General features: G+C 42.9%; 1 protein-coding gene across 1 annotated transcript in view; it reads right to left on the bottom strand.

Annotated features, from left to right (window-relative positions):
• Positions 1–19,061, bottom strand: part of LOC102367915 (desmoglein-1-like) — a 42,131-nt gene that overhangs the window by 11,203 nt on the left and 11,867 nt on the right. The window contains 8 exon segments of the mRNA XM_025214214.1: positions 3,428–3,634; positions 5,581–5,723; positions 10,881–11,140; positions 14,748–14,933; positions 15,467–15,601; positions 15,868–16,028; positions 18,075–18,222; positions 18,373–18,516. Coding sequence (XP_025069999.1) covers positions 3,428–3,634; positions 5,581–5,723; positions 10,881–11,140; positions 14,748–14,933; positions 15,467–15,601; positions 15,868–16,028; positions 18,075–18,222; positions 18,373–18,516 — 1,384 coding nt within the window.

Here is a 19,061-nt window from a genome sequence, read left to right as displayed (position 1 = left end):
AGGGAAAGAATAAAGTTAAAGAACATTTAAATAGCACAGTTGCATTAAGTCAACAGGGCCTGACAAACCGAAAACTATCTGTAAAAAAGAGAGAGAAAGGAGGACTGCGGGAGTTATAGACTAGTTAGTCTGACTTCAGTTCCTAACAAGACACTAAAACAAATATTTAATCAATTTGTTATAATTACATATTGAAAAATATAGTGATTAGAGAGAGCCAATATGAACTTGTCAAAAAGATTTGTTAAGTCTAATGGATAAGGAAGAAACAACAAATGTTTCTGATCTTGAACACTGAAACGCGCATATGAGATTTTTGTAAATAAACTAGAAAAATATGATCTGCTGAAATATCCATTGGGAGAGGGAAGAGGTGCATAACTGGTTAAAAATAAAAGTACTCATAGACCAGGTACAGATATTCAACAAAGTCAAAGGCAAAATCAATCAAAACTTCCTGGGTTTCTCTCTGCTGCATAGAATGGATCAGGAGTGACCAAAACAGATGTGCTCCCTTTGGGAGTGGGGGAGGGAGAAATGCAGATGCCTACACTGGCCAAGGTGAGCAGGCTAGGGGTGATCTCACATGCCTCCCAGCGTGCCAGAGACTGTGCAAGGGCAGCTAAATGCAGCCAATTGGCAGGTCACCCCTGGTTGGATGCCTGGCACACCCCTGCGAACCCCTGGCTGTCAGTTGCAGGGAGAGGGGGAGCCAGCACAGAATCTCTCCCCCAGCCCCCTTCCAGCCACTGGGGAAATGGCTGGCACACATCCGCAGAGTTACCGGGTGCTGAAGATGCCTGACTGCAGCCTCCTCTTTCAGCTCACATGCTGGGTGCTGCAGCAGCTAGGCCAGCTGCTGGGACAAGCTTGATGTTGCCGGGAGAAGGAGCAGAGGCAGGTTCTCTAGGAGGAGCCAGCTGCAGGCTGGTCATAGGCTGCATCAATGCTGCTGGCAGAACAGAGTTGCCTTGGCTCTGGCTGCACCTGGGTCAGCCTGCACCTACCTGCCCTGCAGCTCTGCAACCATCCCAGGGCTGCCCCAGTCAAGCAGCACATGAGGCAGCTGCGTGGGGCCCAAGTTCACCAGCCAATGCACTGCGAGAAGGGAAGCGGCCCCAGTCCTGGGACATCAGGTAGCCACCACCTGTGCACCATGCATCCCCCTCCTCAAAGAGACAGCAGCCTGTCTGGCAGCAAGGAGTCCATACCTCCTCCCTCCATGGCCAGGGTGTGGATCGGGCCCCCTCTTACTTCCCTCCCACCTTTGATCTTCCTCAGCAGCAGCTAGATGCGAGCCTTGCCTCTTGCAGTATACAGCACAGGGGTGGGAGTGGGCACAGGCACGGCTTGGTGTGTGGGGGAAGGGGCCCCAACTCCTCTGCTCCTGGTTGTGGGAAATCCATAGGGAAGGGAAGGGAAAGATTAAGGGACAGGGGCAGGCCCTGCTTCAGTTTATACTCTGTGTGCGAGACCCTTGCCTTCGTGCCAACCCCTTCATGTGTGTCCCAGTGTGGAGGTGATTGTCTTAGCAGGAAAACAGGCACCAGGTCTTTTTCTTTCCTCTTTATGAAGTAGAATTAGGCCCCCCAGACCCAACCAGGTAGAGGGACCCAGGAAGAGGGCACCCAGACCCAGCTTCCCCCCAACTCATTGATCAGCCCAGCAAAACTTCGTTCCCCAGGGGGTGGCTCAGTCAGCAGGGGAGGGGGGAAGCCCCCATCATGCACCCCTCCCAGCTGTCTTGACTGGGTTTGGGGGTCTCCACTCTGCACCTGCACTCTGCACCTCTGTTGCATGTCCTGGCTGACAGGCACAGGCAGGACACTGAGATATGGACAGGGGCTTATCTGGCTGTGTCTGTGACAGCCCAGGATAGGGCTGGCCTGGCACTTGGCCAGAGCAGATGAGCACAAGCTGAGGCTAACCCACCCACCCTTCATGGGGGGGGGTAGTGGGGGGCCTGAAAAGCACCCTGGGGTGCTGGCAGACTGTGACCTAACTTGAGTCAGGAGGGAATCTGGGACAGAAGTTCGATAGACTGATCTAACCAAACCAATTAAATCTCATACTACATTTGGACACACCGGAGGGCAGGGAACAGCTACAAGCAGATCTGGACAGGTTAGACAAATGGGCAGAAAACAACAGAATGCAGTTCAACAAGGAGAAATGCAAAGTGCTGCACCTAGGGAGGAAAAATATCCAGCACACCTACAGCCTAGGGAATGACCTGCTGGGTGGCACGGAAGTGGAAAGGGATCTTGGAGTCCTAGTGGACTCTAAGATGAACATGAGTCGGCAGTGTGATGAAGCCATCAGAAAAGCCAATGGCACTTTATCATGCATCAGCAGATGCATGACGAATAGGTCCAAGGAGGTGATACTTCCCCTCTATCGGGCGCTGGTCAGACCGCAGTTGGAGTACTGCGTGCAATTCTGGGCGCCGCAATTCAAGAGGGATGCGGATAACCTGGAGTGGGTCCAGAGAAGGGCCAGTCATATGGTTAAGGGCCTGCAGACCAAGCCGTACGAGGAGAGACAAGCTAGAAGAGAGCAGATTTAGATTGGACATTAGGAAGAACTTCTTCACAGTTAGAGTGGCCAGGGTCTGGAACGGGCTCCCAAGGGAGGTGGTGCTCTCCCCTACCCTGGGGGTCTTCAAGAGGAGGTTGGATAACCATCTAGCTGGGGTCATCTAGACCCAGCACTCTTTCCTGCCTATGCAGGGGGTCGGACTTGATGATCTATTGAGGTCCCTTCTGACCCTAACATCTATGAATCTATGAATCCATCCAGGTCTATCTTGATTGGGTTCTGCCATTTTTAAACCAGTCTACATACACTGAACTTCTGTTCTGTTATGTGTTTAGACTAATTTTTGATCACTTATATCTGTTTATGTGTAATTTCTATACCTATCCATATAATACTTATCAATGGTTTTCTGTCAAACCGGGTAAATGTTCCATGTGGTGACCCACAGGAGTCTGTCCCAAGGCTGATTCTACTCTAAATTTCATTTCAGCTTGGGCAACAGAAGAGAGAGTACACTTATAAAATTTGGAGATGACAATAAGCTGGGAAGGTTTGCAGTACTTTGGAGGACAGTATCAAACTTCATAATGATCTTATATATTGTAGAGCGGATCCAAAAATCAACATGATGGAAGTCAATACAGACAAGTGCAAAGTGCTATACCTAAGAAGTGAAAATTCAGTGTAAAAAGCAAAATGCAGAATTATTGGCTTATCAGTAATATTTGAGGAAAGAATTCAGAACTTGTAGTAAATGACAAAGTAGGTATAAGTTAATAACTTAATGTTATCACAAAAAAGGAAAGATAAAGTATTCCCCTTGTCTCCTAGCATGAAGGAAAAATTTTATTTATGTGACAATTAATTATAAAAAAATAACTTTCCTTACCATTTATGGATCTGATACTCCATACTGTGTGAGGCTGACCATCTATGCTAAAGGTATATGGGGAACCATCTTGCTCTTGTGCTGTGATAACGATTGATGGTGTGTCCATACACATATCCCTCACTTCAGTATTAAGAGTTGGACAGTCACTACTGAAATCTTGAACTCTAAGCACAATGGTACCAGTGGCAGTTCTTACAGGAGCACCTGTAACAATAAAGAATCTCTGTTATAATATTTAGGTTGTTATAATATTTAGGATATCAGCACCAAGCTATACATATTTTTATTAATTATTTATGCTGAAGTCTAAAATGCAGCAAAATCAATGCTTTTTCTAAATTCTATAATTCAAGAATCAACCTAAATCTGGAAAGCTTCAGCCTATTTTGAAAAAGTAGGCTTGTTTGTCATTTTAGAAGCAGTACAAAGAAGATGTTGTTTTTACCTTTTCTCTCTTCATTATGAAACCATTTATTTTAAAACTAAATAAATGTTTATGATGTCCTTTCTTTCCTACAGGTAATATGTATACACACACACACGTGTGTGTATACACATGCACACACATATACATATACATGCATACACACACACCATATTTACTATAAGGGGCTGATCTCATAAACAACTCTGTATATGCACTACTTCTACAATTAAAGTTATTTCCAGGGGGCTGCTAGGAATCCTTTTCCAGTGAAGCTATAATGGCATACTATACCAGTAAAACACACCTGTAGAAGCAGCTTCAAAAATAAAGAAAAAAAACACATTTAGATGTAGGGGCAAACTATTCTTTGAGAATGACACTTGGTCCCCTTCCTTTGATTCTCTGGCCCCTGGCACACATTACAGTTATGGCATAATTAACTTCTGAATTGTTCCATAAATAGTAACAGTGGCACATATTCACTGAATGTGTGGTGCCTTAAAATGGAAAAAGGAAAGGTAGAGATTCATCTTTATATGCTAACTAAATAAAATATATATAGAGAACACAAACTTCCATGAACTCAACTTCACTTTATCTGTGCTGTGAAAAAGGACGTTCAGAAAGCAGAGTGTAAGAATGAGAGAAAAATTAAAGTATAAAAGACAAGAGGGGAAAGGGGACAGAGAAACATGGGGGGAGAATAGCAAACCAGACACAAAGATACTCAACAAAAAATGTGAAACATTATTGTGGCTGGTTTATATGGCACCATAAATTGACATGTAGCATGCTTCATCTTGTCGATTCTGGCAATTAGTTAATTGTCAGCATCCAGACCTGGGCAGACCCTGGTTTGGAACCTGGTGGGGGTCTACCTTGCTCCTGATGCTGACAATTGCTAATTGCTGGCAGCAGGACATTGGCTGGCTGGAACCTTGCAGGTTTGCTGTAGGGCTACAGGGCAAGGCTCTATGTATGTTCCAGACAATGGTAAGCCTTAGGAGGCTTCCTGGGACCTGACTGTCGGCCCCATCCCTAGACAGACCCAGGTTTGGAATTGGATCCAGGGCTGTCTGGGGCTGATACCAACAACTGGCTGATTGTCAGCACTGGCCTGGATAGCCCTAGGTCCAAGTACTAACTCCTGATAGGGGGAAAAGCTAGTTTTTCAACTGAATAAAATTTTTTCATGAAAAATATCTGCTCACCAAACATTTATCATTTTCATTAAAATATTTCAAGTTAAATCTCAATTTTTTTACTCATAATAAGAATTGTAATGCTTTAGGAACATTATTTGCTTCCTGTGTCTCTTTTCCCAATCATTTGGGACCCACCCCACCAGCTATGGCTTCCACCACAGCTTTATAACAGTGGCTGACTTGAAGATATACAGCTTCTTCTTCTCAGGAGGGGAAGACTGCAATATATTGTGGACAGTTAGTTCAGCTGTGGATCCCACCCAAAGAGAATGGTGACTGGAGGAATGAAATGCACCTCCTATTTTGGGCAGAAATATTTTATTCTTCAGCCAAAACATTTTGGATTTTAAATTTTAAGTAAAAAAAAAAAAATCACGTTTTTTCCCATGGAATAACAGTTATATCTTACATGTTTTGTTCAGAAAGCGTGTTTAGCATGATACATTATGAGTACTCAAATACTGGAGTGGGAAGTTGCTTGAACCAAATGAAATTCTAACCCCCCTCCATTTTCTTACCTGTAGTAATAGCCAGAACTTCTGCTCTGTATTCCCCCTTGGTAAAAAAAGTTGACTGCTGATTAATTGATTTCCTCACAGTGATTTTACCACTGTATGAGTCGATCTGACATACAGTTGCTGGATCATATGCCATGGTATACCTGTTTACAATTTACAGACATTTTCAGAATTATGTTAAATACAGAGCCAGATACTCAGCTTGTATATATTAGCATAATTTTACAAGCTTTACTGGAGAAACACATAATGATATATCCCCAACTTGGTTTTTATGAAAAATTTTCATCCTCAGTTTAATCTATAGTAAAATTTAACATGTAGGATAAACACAGAAATACAAAAAAGTATCCTAACAGTGACATGATAACATTCATCGGACCTTAAAAATACACAGCATCATAATCTACATACTGTCTATCCTTTATCAAATATAGTTAGGATATTCAGCCATTCAGAGGATCCAGCAACAATTTAAATCTGAACAACAGAACCCATATGCTCTTTCTCTGGAATTCCTGCCAAACTTTAACATTACATAATTTGTTATGTTTTTAATAATACTTGTCATTTTGAGGTGCTTTTATATTCAGTGGACTCTTTTTCATATGCAGCTACTGGGCTGAGGAAAGCCTATATATTCACCCAGGGCAAGTACTTGTCCAAACTTAATATAAACAATCAGTGTTATTTCAATAAATAGCACTATCAATGCTGTGATACTAGCACCCCCAAATTATCTAGCTCCTCTTACTTTAAAAACTTTGAATAGTTCAGACTACTATCAGAAGCTAAACTAGCCAATTTTAGCTGTAAGGATTTGCTCAAGCTCAAGGCTTGCCTGACTGGGTCCAACTAGGCCTGAGTACCTGGTTGGCTGAAGAATGACAGGCCTCAGAATATAAGCCCAGCATTTTTAAAGGACTCTGATAGCTCATTATGGAACAACTTGTAATGCTGTGCTTCCCCAGCTTCTGATTGCTTCCATTTTTTTTTCCTGGCTCCTGTCCTGTTTCCTAGCTTCCTAAGAGCCTTGTCACACATTACATTTAGGATGTGTTAACTGCATTTAAAATGTGAAATCTGTACATTCAAGCAGGAAAACACATGCTAAGTGTTACTGTAGCATAGTAAAATTAGGCCTTTTTGGGCAAGGATTATCTCCAGATCATGGCAAGTAATATGTGTTTTGCTAACATCCAGATGCTCCACGGAGATAATATGAGTGGTCCTTACCAGATCCAGTGCAGCAGGGGACTGGAACTAACAATCAGCTATTTGTTGGTCCCAGTTTCCACAGCATGCTGGAACTTTGAACTGGCTTCCCTGGGGTGCTGTTTGTCACTCCCAGCCCACTGGAGTCATCCCTGGCAGCTTCCAGAGGTGTTCACTTCCCAGATATGTTATATTTAGATCATAGTAAGCATTAATTTGTGACTGCTCAGAAAATTTCTAGGGTCAGTAATGCTTGCTATGATATAAATATAATGTGCAAAGGGCTCAACGTGACAATGGCTATAAATGCTAACACTATGCTAGTTGGAAGAGCACTCCCACTCTTGCTCCCACCAGTTACATTCAGAAGCATGGGATCTAATAGTAACTAGTCTGTTTCGTAGCTACTATTAGGAGTCTTGAAAATGAAAGGAAATAGCCACCATGATATTAACTAGCCCTCATCAGTTTTAGGTTCTAAATAGCAGCTCTTTGAGATCAGCTTCCCCTCCATCATTTCTGGCATCAATTGTTAGGCAGTTAGAACTACATGGCAAAGTAGACTGATGAACTGAAAAATGCTCTGCACTTAAGATGTTTATGCTCTTAACCTATATGCAAATAATTGTTGGCTAAAATGTAAGCAAACAGCAAAACATTGGGACTGGCAGTGATTTATGTCTCATCTACGCTGCATGAATAACAGCATGTTTTAGACTGAGTCAACACACCAACTAGATACCCATGCAGCTACTATGCACAGGGTCCAACTTTACAAAGGCATATAAATAACCATATGTTAGCTCACAAAGCTATGGGGAGATGTGGACACACCGGAGGGAAGGGAACAGCTGCAAGCAGATCTGGACAGGTTGGACAAGTGGGCAGAAAACAACAGAATGCAGTTCAACAAGGAGAAATGCAAAGTGCTGCACCTAGGGAGGAAAAATGTCCAGCACACCTACAGCCTAGGGAATGACTTGCTGGGTGGCACGGAAGTGGAAAGGGATCTTGGAGTCCTAGTGGACTCCAAGATGAACATGAGTCAGCAGTGTGACGAAGCCATCAAAAAAGCCAATGGCACTTTATCGTGCATCAGCAGATGCACGACGAATAGGTCCAAGGAGGTGATACTTCCCCTCTATCGGGCGCTGGTCAGACCACAGTTGGAGTACTGTGTGCAATTCTGGGCGCCGCACTTCAAGAGGGATGCGGATAACCTGGAGAGGGTTCAGAGAAGGGCCACTCGTATGGTTAAGGGCCTTCAGACCAAGTCCTACGAGGAGAGACTAGAGAACCTGGACCTTTTTAGCCTCCGCAAGAGAAGGTTGAGAGGCGACCTTGTGGCTGCCTATAAGTTCATCACGGGGGCACAGAAGGGAATTGGTGAGTATTTATTCACCAAGGCGCCCCCAGGGGTTACAAGAAATAATGGCCACAAGCTAGCAGAGAGCAGATTTAGATTGGACATTAGGAAGAACTTCTTCACAGTTAGAGTGACTCTTTCCTGCTTATGCAGGGGGTCGGACTCGATGATCTATAGAGGTCCCTTCCGACCCTAACATCTATGAATCTATGAAAAACATTTTTAAAGAAAGTTTTAACTAAGCAAATTAGGCACATATCAGATAGGATGGTAGAGTACTTGGGACATTAAATGCCAGAGTTTGGAGTCTTTATTCAGGCAAAAACCCCATTGGCATCAAAAGCATTTCATGAATACAATCTAAGGATAGAAGGATTTGGCTCTATTTGCTCCAAATCTAGACTACTGCTAACGTTATATGATGTAATACTAAAAGCAGGCCTGTCCCTGAGAACCCTTACTAATACTGGTAAGTACGACTGATATCCATTGAACCAGACCATAGTTGTATGACACAATATCATACAGATGTTTGGCTTCACATATTGTTGCCTGCATAACAGAAAGTTTCCAAACTCTGTCTGTTCCTATCATGCAAGTGTACATTTATCTATAAAGATACACATGCATTAAGGAACCAATAATGCATACTTTAATCAGTTATAAAATAGCTATTGTTTTAAGTCAGAATAGATTTAGAGCTATGTTTTTTTATTACAATTTGAGGTGGCTATAACTTCATACATAGGTTACTTAACACTCCCCATTATAAAACACGTTGCTTTGTTGGTGTTATTTTACCAGATTTAACAAATACATTGTTTATGTTCATTTCAAATGTGAAAGGTCCCTAGAGAAAAGAAACCTTGACCAATGAAATTCCATTCTGGTGTAACTGAGTTATAAACTACTGGAAACTATTTCCCTTCTCATGCACATGAGACTGATAACAGTTTGGGGGTAGTTTATTAAATCACAAGTAAACACGAACAGTCTAAATAGCTGGGTCCTTGCTACCATCAAAAGAGCAACAGCAGTAGTAGCAGCTAGGGCTGTGCGAGGCTTCGGACAGAGCTTTGGATCTGGAGAAGCTTTGGATGCTTCAGGGTCCGAAGCAGCACATCCAAGGCGAAGCACTGGCCTCGTTTGGCTTCCTGAAGCGCTTTGGAGCTGCCTCAGAGATCCGGCCATAGGGTATAATGGGGAAACAATGAAATATCTATAACTTTGTTGTTTTTTGTCTGATTTGGATGAAATTTTCAGGAGTGGTAGACTCTGCAGAGAGGATAAATCTTTCCATGTTTCAAGAAGATCGGTGCAGGAGTTTGGGGGGAACAGCACCCCAAATTCTTGAAAGCAAAACTCCTGTCACGTTTAGGCGTTACAACACAGCACAGTGAAAACTGGTGTGAAAACTGGAGTGGTAGTTCTTACTGAGGCCACGAAGCCTGTCAAGTTTCACAGAGATTGGTGTAGGGGTTTTGGGGCAACTGTACCCCAAATTGTTGAAAGCAAAACTCCTGTCATGTCTGTGTTACGACACAGGGGGGGTCAAAACTGCAGGGGTGGTAGCTCTTGCTGAGGTCACAAAGTCTGCCAAATTTCAAGAAGATCGGTGCAGGGGTTTGGGGGGAACTGCCCCTCAAGCTGCAGACAAGCAAAACTCGCGCCATGGGTGCTGTGGGACTGACTCTGTCTGTGTTGGGGTGCGGACACTGCTGCAGCCCTGGCTGCTAAGCTACTGTGTTACCAGTTACCAATCAATCAATCAATCACGATTCACTCAGGGACCAGTTCAATACACAGGACCTAGCTACTACATAACGACTTAACGAGCATCAATTAGCACCTACAAAACCAGGCTAAGGAGAGGAAAGAAGCAATACAGACAACTGCTCCAAGATGGACACAGTCTTGGCACCAGTTTTGTCTGTCGGCAGCTAGGGGTGCAGGGCCCCAGAACCCCCCTGCACCAATCTTTTCGGCAGCTGGCAGGCATCACAGCAGGGGCCACCATCCCTGCAACTGTCACCCTGCTGTGCCTTAGCACACGCAGTGTCATCCAAGGCACAAGTTTTGCTTGCCTGCAGCTTGAGGTGCAGTTTCCCCCAAGCCCCTGCACTGATGTCCTTGAAACTTGGCAGGCTTTGTGGCCTCAGTAAGAGCTACCACCCCTGCGGTTTTGACCCCCCTGTGTTGTAACACCCAGCCGTAACATGAGTTTGGCTTTCAAGAATTTGGGGTACAGTTTCCCCCCAAACCCCTGCACTAATCTTCTTGAAACTTGGCAGTTTCATGCACTCAGCACAAGCTACCATTCCTGCAAGTTTCATCCAAACTGGACACAAACAACAAAGTTATAGATAGTTAATTGATTCCCCATTATACCCTATGGCCAGATCTCCAAGGTGGCTCTGAAGCTCTGGAGCCACTTCAGCTGGATCAAGGCAGAAACCTGGTCTGGAGCTCCGGATCGGATTGCGGCCATCTGAAGCGGCTGGATCCGAAGCTGGATCAGATCGCTGCCGACTCGTACAGGCCTAGTAGCAACACATTACGCAAGCAACACGGGAGATGCTGCAGCAACTGTGTTAACTAGTTCCATGGTTTGGAGGAGAGGCTTCTGTTTTAGCCCTTTTGCACTGAGTTCTCAAATTCTCTCACCAGTATTCAGGATGATTACTAGAGAGAGGCCCCAAAAAAGTAAAGACAGCCTTACCTGACGTTTGTGGCAATTTGTCCAGTGTCCTCATCTGTGGCTGAATATATTCCCAAAACCTGATTAGCTGACATGCTTCCTGATACAGGACAGGTCATTGCTGATGGATAAAATCTTGGTCCCTCAATCACATTTTGCACCTCGATAACACAGGGAATTCCAGTTTGTTGGTAAGAAGCAGCTACAGAACTGTGGAATGCGTTTACGTTTCTAACAGCAATACTCAGTGGGCGAGTTGACAAGTGTTCATAATTCAGTTCCTAAAATGTAAGAAACAATGAAACAGGAACCAAGTCATATCCACACATTCTTATTTTATGCATTCATTGGTGTATATGTATATCTATATCTCTGTATGCAACTGTAGCTGTATGCAGCTGTACCTTGACTTTCAAGGTATCTTGAAAGTCAAGCGTGGCTGATTTGTGAAAGGGTCTGCTCCAGGGAAAACCAGTAAAAGTAAAGCTGGACAGTAGGATATGCCTGTTTTGCCAAACTCAAATTGCACAAGAATAAAGCTGCTAGTGAACTTTTGGAACCCAGCAGGGTAGGCATATCCCCTGTCTCTGAGGTCATAACACAAATAGCCAGCCTGTTTGGCCATGCAGCCACCCAATGTACTTCAGCTCCATGACTGTGCAGGAGGAGCTGAAGCCCATTGGCCATACAAAACTCCTGGACACTTGGAGCGCATCCAGATGAGTGCACACATGTGGTTTGCAGTGCCTCAAAGCTGAGGATGATGTAACTATAGTCACATAAAGGTACTAGGCCCTCGTCACAAGATTATAACACTACTTCAGTGAATGTTTGCTTTCTTTTTCAATTTACTAAACTAAATCTAACAATAAATTATAGAAATATTATTTTAAAATATTCATGTTTTTATTCAAGCCAGTTCCTAACTTATGTGGAGGACAACTTTCTGTTCCAGAGGTGAAGGATACAATTAGGGAATCATCTATCTTAAATCTTGTCCTGACTAACAGGGATGAATTGGTTGAGGTGATGGGTAACTTGGGAGGAAGTGATCATAATACAATAGAATTCCAGATCCTGGGACAGGGAAAGCATTGAGGTCAGCAACATCAGGATGCTAGATTTAAAAAAAATGTGGATTTCATTTGATTCAGGAGTTAATAGACATGGTGTTATGGGTGGACAGATTGAAGGATAAAGATGTTCAGGAGGGCTGGGAGCTTCTAAGTGGTACAGTATTGGAAGCCCAACAAGAAACTGTCCTGACATGATGGAAACCCATGAAGAATGGCAAGAGACCAATGCGGCTGCCCAGGCTGCTTCTAGGATGCCTCAAATGCAAAAGGGAAGCATATAGGCAGTGGAAGAATGAACAGATCATGAAGGACATGCACCAGCAAATATCAAGCACCTGCAGGAACAAAATCAGGAAGGTAAAGATAAAGAATGAGCTGCACCTGGCAAAGGGTCTTAAGGACAACAAGAAGAGGTTCTATAAGTATGTTGGCCAGAAAAGGAGCAAGGAAGCTGTGGGTCCTCTGTTAAGAAGGTAGGGGAACTTCTAACTGAAGTTGCAAAGAAGGCAGAGCTACTTAATAGCTATTTTGCTTCAGTCTTCACAAACTTAATTAAACTTCAGCCAGACACCTAATAAGGATTATCTAGGTAAGGAAGAGGCAAACTGAAGGAGGAGATAACAAAAGAGATTGTCAGGGAGATTTTGTTGAGTCTGAATGAATTCAAGTCAGCAAGGCCAGATAAACTTCATCCCAAGGTATTGGTGGAAGAGATCTCAGAATCCTTCGCAATGATCTTCATGAAGTTATGGGAGATAAGCCAGGTACCAGAGGACTTGAGAAGGGCCAATGTAGTGCCTCTCTTTAAAAAAAGGCAAAAAGGAGGACCTGGGAAACTTAACTTCAATACCTGGAAAGTTAACTGGAGCATATCCTAAGGATGGCCATTTGCAAGGCTCTGGAGGATGAAAGGCTGATCACAAGGAGACAGCATGGATTTATGAAACATAAATTGTGTCAAAGAAGCTTGATCTCCTTTGACAAAGTAACTACTTGGGCAGATGAAGGGAATGCTGTGGATATACTGGACTTCAGCAAGGGTTTTGAAAGGTCCCACATGACCTTCCTGTAAACAAACTGGAGAAATATAGGCTAGATTAAACTACTACAAGGTGGACAGATAATTGACTCAATAGCTATAAGGAAAGAGCAATTTTTAACAGGTCCATGTCAAAATGGTGGGAGGTTTCAAGTGGAGTCCTATAGGGGGTTAGTCCTGGACCTGGTATTGTTCAGGATTATTATTAACTATTTGAATGCTGACATAGACAGGTTCTGGCGCAAGTTTTCTCCTGGAACAGATATTTTTGGTCCAGAAGAAAATACTGGAACATCTTACACTCATGGTTTCTACTGGGAGAGCAGCAATTCTCCTGGTAGAAACAAAATGCCTGTATATAGCCCTTAACACGGTCAATGGCATACTAGGGTCTATCCTGGTAAGAGGGCTTTTCATGGAGGTACAAAAAATACCTTCTTTAGCAAGGACTGCCAGTCAGTGTGGAACAGATCATAACTGCTTCCACACCCAGGGTCTTTTGGGAAATGTCCAGGTCTACCAGCAGTGTGTGATAATTTTCATAGACATTTCATAGACATTTCATAGACATTAGGGCTGGAAGGGACCTCGGAAGATCATCAAGTCCAGCCCCCTGCCCAAAGGGCAGGAAGTCAGCTGGGGTCATAGGATCCCAGCAAGATAAGCATCCAGTTTCATCTTGAAGGTGTTCAATGAAGGCGCTTGAACCACCTCCGGTGGCAAGCTGTTCCAGACCTTGGGGGCTCGGACAGTAAAGAAATTCTTCCTTATGTCCAGCCTGAAACGATCTTGAAGTAGTTTGTGACCATTCGACCTCGTCATCCCTTGGGGCGCTCTGGTGAACAAACGTTCCCCCAGATGCTGGTGGTCACCCCTGATAAACTTGTAGGTGGCCATCAGATCACCCCTAAGCCTGCGCTTTTTCAGGCTAAAGAGCCCCACGGCTCTCAGCCTGTCATCGTAGGGTCTGCTTCCCTGACCTCTGATCATGCGCGTGGCTCTTCTCTGGACTCTCTCAAGCTTCTCCACATCCTTTTTGAATTGTGGAGCCCAAAACTGGACACAGTACTCCAGCTGCGGCCTCACTAAGGCCAAGTACAAGGAGAGAATGACGTCCCGGGATTTGTTTGAGAAGCATCTATGGATGCAAGCCAGCGTTTTGCTCGCTTTACTAGCCGCCGCATTGCATTGCAGGCTCATGTTCATCTTGTGGTCAAAGATGACCCCCAAGTCTCTTTCTTCCATAGTGCTACCTGTCTTCTGGTGTGGATGCTTTGCCCCAAAGTTTGGTGTCATCGGCGAACTTGGCCAGTCCGCTTCTGACTCCAGTGTCCACATCATTAATGAAGATGTTGAACAGTATGGGTCCAAGGACAGAACCTTGGGTGACCCCACTGGTCACAGGACACAACGATGAGTGACTTCCATCAATTACTACCCTCTGGGTCTGACCCCGGAGCCAATTTTCCAGCCAGTGTATCGTGGAGGACCCAAGGCGACAATTGGCCAGTTTCTCCAAGAGGTGATCATGGGACACCAGATCGAAGGCTTTTTTGTAGTCAAGATATATGACATCAATCTCAATACTCTTGCACGCTATGCTCAAAGAATGCAAGATGAGTGTGGGATTCTAGATGTCATCTGTGCAGGTGAAGCAGAAAAAAGGCTTCTACCCCCTTTCCACAACAGCAAAAATGGAAGTAGGATCTGGCTCTCAATATTAGAGAAATGTCTATTTTTAATGAGTAAATTATAATATTTGTGCATTCTTACCTTAATAACTCTCAGAATTCCCTGATTTGTTGCTGGATCTGTAACTATTTCAAAGCAGTTGTCTTCATTGCCAGATAAAAAGTAAAAGTCCGCCAACCAATTGTTTGAAAATTCTTCATCAGCATCTATAGCTTGTATCCGTAACAGTTCTGAACTAAGTGAATTTTCTGAAATGCTTGCTGAATACTAGAACAACAGATACACACTGTATTAACAAGCAGTCAAGGCATCTTATTATGGAGAAAATATGGTTACAGTGAAGCGACAGCGTATTTATTTTTGAAGAACATTTTTGTCATAATCAACACTAATTCAAAAATACCACATGCTGCATATGGGACATTGACACACATTCATGCAACATATTATGTGCTTGTGAAATCATCTGAAGAAAAGTGGATAGGTATTTCCTTTGAATAAAGATTATGCAAAACAGGGCTGTCTAACTTCTAAGTGTCTGGTGTGAAAAATGAGTAGGGATTTCATGGACTACAAAAAGGACCTACGAATTTGTCATCAGAATTGTGTACATGGGCCAAGGATCAGATATTGGAACAGTTCCCACGTTGGTGACCACTTGCTGACAAAAATTGAAACATTTCCCAGTGAGACAGTTCATGGAAATAAATGCTTACCAACATGAATACGGGATCTACCGCCTGTGTGATGTTTGTTACATATATATATTAGTGATGTTACTTGTGATAGGAATAACTTACTGAGCTTTGTGCAAAAGTTGGGAAATTGTCGTTTACATCAATAACTTTCACAACACAATTAGCAACGGATGAAATTCCATCTGCAGCTCCATCCCGGTCAGAGGCTCTCACAACAAGACTGTAACTTGACTGTTGCTAAATTAGAAAAGACAACACACATATTTTAAGGTATTTACAATAAAAATCCCATATCAAATAGAAATTGATTGCTGTATCAAATTGTTACAAATTCAGATATTAATTATAGCATAACAGAAAATACATGCTATATCTATTTTAAAATAAGGCTTTACATTTTTTTCTCACCTTTATAACAAACACATTAATTTCCAACTTTTATCCACACACACACACATGCACACAAGTTACATTCTTTATGAATTAACACCTCAAGGTTTTACCTCTCGATCAAGCATGTTTGCTAGGTGAATTTCTCCAGTATATTTGTTCAGAATAAACATTGACACGGGAGACTCCGAACTTTCTAACTTGTAGGCAATTTTTGAATTCAAGTTATTTGGTTCATCTGCATCTGTTGCAGTTATTTTCAGCACCAGAGTGTCTACAAATTAAAACATCAGAATTGTATGTTACTGATGTGCAGTATTCAACAAGACTGTACTTGTTAAAAACTCAAGTATAAAATGAAAAAATTATGTTATCAGTGAGGAGCTATATTTAGTTTAATTTACAAATAGAAGAATACAACGTGCTTGCTTATCTAAACATGAGTTGGCTTCTTTGTATCCCTAGCATTTTGAAATGCTAGCATGGGATCTCACAATAAATTGTGTACTGTTCTATTTGTAATATATAACATATGTGTTATATATAATACAGTTTGAGATATACCACACAATGTATTTATATCACTACATGTTAAAATTTGTATTCTGATCTCAAATATATATTCAGAACTGCTTAAATATCTTTACAAGTTCAGATTAACATAGTATTAGCAAATATCCATAATTTATCATGAGCTCTTAAAAATAGTCTTTAACTTTGCAGATGTTTAGATACAGTTTCATCCTGGAATTGTGTATATCTGTTTTATTTTCCAATATTATCTACAGTAATATTTGTTTCCAAACCTGAGTCTGTCAATTAAGTTATATTTATTTATAAGGCTTCAAATTGAATGGCAAATTTCCTTTGGATTTCCAGTGATTTAAAGGTATAGTTTATGATCAGGACAGATTGGGGAAAGTATATTCACCCTCCCAATCATCTATATAGACCTTCAAAAAGGAAGAGGAAATAACACCAATTTTGTGTTCTCCCCCACTCCCAATTTTAAAAGAAATGCCAAGAGGACATTATAAAGAAATATAAAGATGAGGTAATTATCTTAACTATGGCAATGGCGATTGTGAATTGTAATAAAACCATATTTTCTCATATACAGTAAACTCTCTGGTAACCGACAACTCACAAGCCGTCACGCTCTGTTAACTGGCATGCCGGCTTGTAAGGAAATGTGAAACCGGAAGTACCCACCATGGCACTTCCAGTTTCTCCGAGCCCCTATGGCCCGGGGCAAAGCAGCCAACACTGCCAAGTCCCCATGGCCTGGGAGCATAACAGGCTGCGTGGGGCTGTGCGCGGCCCGCCTCTCTGTCCTGCAGGGCCTGCAGGAGGGGCGGTGATGCCGCAGGAGGGGCAGAGGGATGTCCCAGATGCAGTGGGAGAAGCAGCAGCTTGAGGTCACTCAATTTAACAATTATTTTGTTATCTGGTATCCCCCATTCCTGGACCTTTTACTGTACCACTCTCACTTTTTTTCTAAAAATCAGCTTCTGAAAATTGAGGGGTATGTGTTAAGTTAACTATGGTTGGTAGGGGCTGCCTCTGGTCATTCTGTCTCTTTGGAGTGAGGCTGGGGTCAGCTTTGCACACCCTGCCTTGCTGGGGCACTGGCTTCCCAGGAGCTACTATTCCAGTGCCCCCTTTAAATCAGTGCCCAGGGCTCATGCCCCTCTTCTCACCTTCCCCCACTTCAGTTATACTACTACTGGTTGCAGACAATAGGAGCCCTGCATGGTCTCTGCACTGCCCCTCTGCAGCAGGGTTACTTTCTCTGTTGCCCTGGCAGAGGCTTCGGCTGCAGAAGCTACTACTGATTTAGGAACCTTTGCACCAGTACCAAGTTGAGGGTGTCCCAGGGCTTGGCTCTGCTGCATTTGCAGCACAAGGGAGTAACAACCTTTGACTGCTCTGTTAACTGCCTAAGTGCTGGCTGGCTGTGGACAATGCCTCCCTCAGCTGAAGTGTCTACAGCAGGGTCTGCCTCCAAAGCTGCTTATGGGTGTCCCATTAACAAAGTAGTAGGTTAGGTGAAAAGGGAAAGTAACTCTGCACATGCTGAAGGAACACCCTCAAACTGCTGCTAGGTCAGATCCTGCAGCTGAGGGAATAATAGTCTACAGCCAGCCAGCAGCTAGGGGGCTCACAGGTGCAGGGAGAAGGGCAGGGGGAGGGTTGTTGCTCCCTCCTAGCAAAGCTACCTGTATTTAGGCTGCTGGCCTTCTGAAAGCAGGATGTATGTTTTATCTAGGGACATGTGGTATGCGAGGGATTATGGTATACGTACAAAGTAGTTACTTACTGTCCATAGTGCATTCTTCAATAGATCCTGTAAATACACTTTGTGTAAAAATTGGAATATTGTCATTTATATCCAGAATTCTGACTCGAAGTTCAAGAGGCGGTTCTAAATCTATGCCTGTCAACGCATGTTTAGCGAAACAGCGAATCTGCATAAAGATATTTAAAAATATAATTAACAAATAAAAAGACAAATAGAAATTAATCATTAAAAAACAGTTCCCTCTCTCTGTATCCATTACTACGCAGAAGACATGAATGTAAAACACATTATACTAAACTGGTTGTACAACACTTACAATAAATACTGGAGTCACCTCCCGATCAACTATTCTCGTTATATTAATTTCTCCAGTTCTTGGATTAATAATGAAGGTTTCTCGAACTCCATCTCCACTGATGCTGTATATAATTGGATTATTCTCTTCACAATCTGAACGAACCTACAAGATATAATAAACAAATAGCATGACAATAAAGAAATGACAAACATGTCTCTCAGCTCACTGAGATCACCAGTAGATTTTTTCTCCCTTATAGAAAGTAGAGTAATTCTGAGAATTCTGCTTTCTTCAAAGGTGTTGCAGACAGCATTATAACAACTTCATTCTCTTTAAGAGGTCTTCGCAGTACAGAACTTTCAAGTTGGTTTCTTTAGTCAGCCACCAACTAAGACTGTCATTCATTCATTAAAAAGGTAAAACATTCTCCTCTAGGCTAAGCCCATTGCTGCTATAGTTCACTAAGCTACAGACAATATCAGCTAATATGCTCTAATATAAGAAAAGCCTTAGTCTATCAGTCTGTCTGTCCATAACACTTTATTCAAACTCTGATTAGTTGTTTTGGCAGCCAATCACAATGCTGACTGAACCAACCAATCAGAGTGCTCTACACAGACAGACACAGACAGCGGAGCACTGGGACTGAGGGGCTGGAGTGGAGAGGCGAGGCCAGCAGTGCTCCTTGGAGGCAGAGGGGGACAGTG

This window comes from Alligator sinensis, unplaced genomic scaffold (assembly GCF_000455745.1).
Source record: "Alligator sinensis unplaced genomic scaffold, ASM45574v1 scaffold117_1, whole genome shotgun sequence".
Lineage (NCBI taxonomy): Eukaryota > Metazoa > Chordata > Crocodylia > Alligatoridae > Alligator > Alligator sinensis.
Note: the sequence above shows the minus strand (reverse complement) of the source record. Positions and strands in the feature narration are given on the sequence as shown.